The sequence below is a fragment of the Penaeus chinensis genome, chromosome 7 (genome assembly GCF_019202785.1).
Source record: "Penaeus chinensis breed Huanghai No. 1 chromosome 7, ASM1920278v2, whole genome shotgun sequence".
In the NCBI taxonomy this organism is placed as follows: Eukaryota; Metazoa; Arthropoda; class Malacostraca; order Decapoda; family Penaeidae; genus Penaeus; species Penaeus chinensis.
In genome coordinates, this window is record NC_061825.1 from 22,342,361 (window position 1) to 22,344,860 (window position 2,500).

Genomic DNA, 2,500 nt, shown 5'->3' on the forward strand with positions numbered 1-2,500 from the left:
TCGGTGCCATGGAAGTAACAACTGTTCTAATAAATGCTGATTGTTTAATAACTGTCAAATAGTTTTAATCCGAAAGACGCTCCTTGTAACAGCAGTTATATTAATGTTATTAAGGACATTATTACAGGTCATAATTCTAACACTTGACCATCCACACATCACCCACACATGTGAAAAAGATCGAAACAGTAATTTCATGAAGTCCCTCACCTCCCTATTCAGGGATTTCGTAAATTTCCTGTATATTTTAGTAAATTCATGAAATCCCCGCGTGAAACAGTAATTTTATTAATTTACTGAAAATTTTAGGGATTTCGTGAAATCCCTGATTTCACAACTTTACTGTAACATATATGCATATATATACATATTTACATACATATATAAACATCTATATGTATGTTTATATATATATATATGTATGTGTTAGTGTGTGTGTGTGTGTATAAATAAGACAAGATGGCGTGATGAAATAACGAAATTTGGGGGCCGAAACTAGAAACAAAAACAAAAAGAAAGACGAGGTTGGAAAAGATTGGGAGCGGCCTAAGTCCTGCAGTGGATTGACTGATGATGATGAAGACTGATGATGAAGATGATGATACGATAGATATATATGTTTATATATATATATATATATATATATATATATATATATGTGTGTGTGTGTGTGTGTGTGTGTATAATAATTATATACACACACATATATATAATCATAAATATAAATATATATATATACACATATATTCATATACATTTACATAGATATGTATACATACACACATACACACACGCACACACATACACACACACACACACATATATATATATATATATATATATATATATATGTATGTGTGTGTGTGTGCGTATGTGTGTGTGTGTGTGTGTGTGTGTGTGTGTGTGTGTGTGGGAGAGAGAGAGAGAGAGATAGATTGATAGATAGATAGTTAGATAGATTGATAATTAAATAGATAGATATATACATAGATGTGTGTGTGTGTGTGTGTGTGTGTGTGTGTATTCCTACATATACACATATATAAATATATGTACGTATGTATATATTTGTATATATATACACATCTATTTATATACATATATATATATATATATTTGTGTGTGTGTGTGTGTGTGTGTGTGTGTGTGTGTGTGTGTGTGTGTGTGTGTGTGTGTGTGTGTGTGTCTGTGTCTGTGTGTGTGTGTGTGTGTGTGTGTGTGTGTGTGTGTATGCGTGTATATATGTATATATATATATTCTTATATATACATATGTATATATACATACATATATATACATATATATAAATATATAAATGTATATATTAGTATATATATGCAAACACACCCCCATACACACATACTGTGTGTATGTGTGTATATATATATATATATATTTATATATATATATATATATATATATATATATATATATATATATATGTATATATATGTATGTATATATATATGTACATATATACATATATACATATATGTACATTATATATCTTCTCTTCTTCTACTTTTTCACAGCCTTAGTCCCACTCCTCCACCTAACCCTGTTCACCACATCTTCTTCGGCTAATCCTTTTTCCTCGAGGTCATTCTTGATGTTATCGTTCCATCTTTGACGAGGTCTCCCTCTACCTCTGTCACCTTCCAGACTAAGGTTCCAAGTCATCCTGCAGGGTTCTTAATGCTCTCTCCTCAACACATGGACTCTTGGACTATCTCTACTATATCTGTGATACCACACCTGGTGCGTGTGGGTTGTGTAATGAAGTGAGTTATGACAATGAAGTGAGTTGTGAGTGCCACGTTGTGATGCCAGTGCATACGTATTGTGATGCCATTATTATCGTACGTAGTTAGTGATAATTATGTGATTATATATTATACACTGTCTTTTGTGTGATATGTTCTACCATGTGAAATATAGTATACACTGTCTTTTGTGTGATATGTTCTACCATGTGAAATATAGAACATTATGTTTAGTTTATATTATGTGTAGCATATCACCTATATGAAAGAGTGAGAATCTCTGTATGTTATAGTGTACAACATTTTAGTTTGTCTCTGTAGTCACACGTCTGGCAGTAGACAGTCGCTTACGGAGCCTGGCGTGTGGGGCAGAGGAACAGGAAGAGTTCCGTATTTATTTTGTCAGAGCTGATCTCCAATGAACCTACTTTAGTTTTCATCGGTGTTTTCTTCACCCTCAACCATCATGGAGAAACACCAAACAAACGTAGAAGACGAACAGTGCGAATTACCTCCTTTTTTATTTTATCCTTTAACGAGACCTGGAGGATATGTCTCAGCATTCTCATCTCAGTTCGTCTTAGTAAAGCTTCCTCTTTTTTGGTGACAGTCAAACACTCTGCGCCGTAAATAAGCATTGGTCTATTTACAGTTTTATAAATTTTGCATTTTAATTTCCTTGGAAATTTCTTGTCACAGATGATACCTGTGACTTCCCTCCATTTATTCCATCCTG

General features: G+C 33.0%; 1 protein-coding gene across 1 annotated transcript in view; it reads left to right on the forward strand.

The window, feature by feature from the left end:
- LOC125026914 overlaps nt 1–1,786 on the forward strand; it is a 2,557-nt gene extending 771 nt beyond the window's left edge. Inside the window, exon 4 of the mRNA XM_047615516.1 lies at nt 1,689–1,786. Coding sequence (XP_047471472.1) covers nt 1,689–1,786 — 98 coding nt within the window. The remainder of the gene's footprint in view (nt 1–1,688) is intronic.
- Nucleotides 1,787–2,500: the final 714 nt, after the last annotated feature.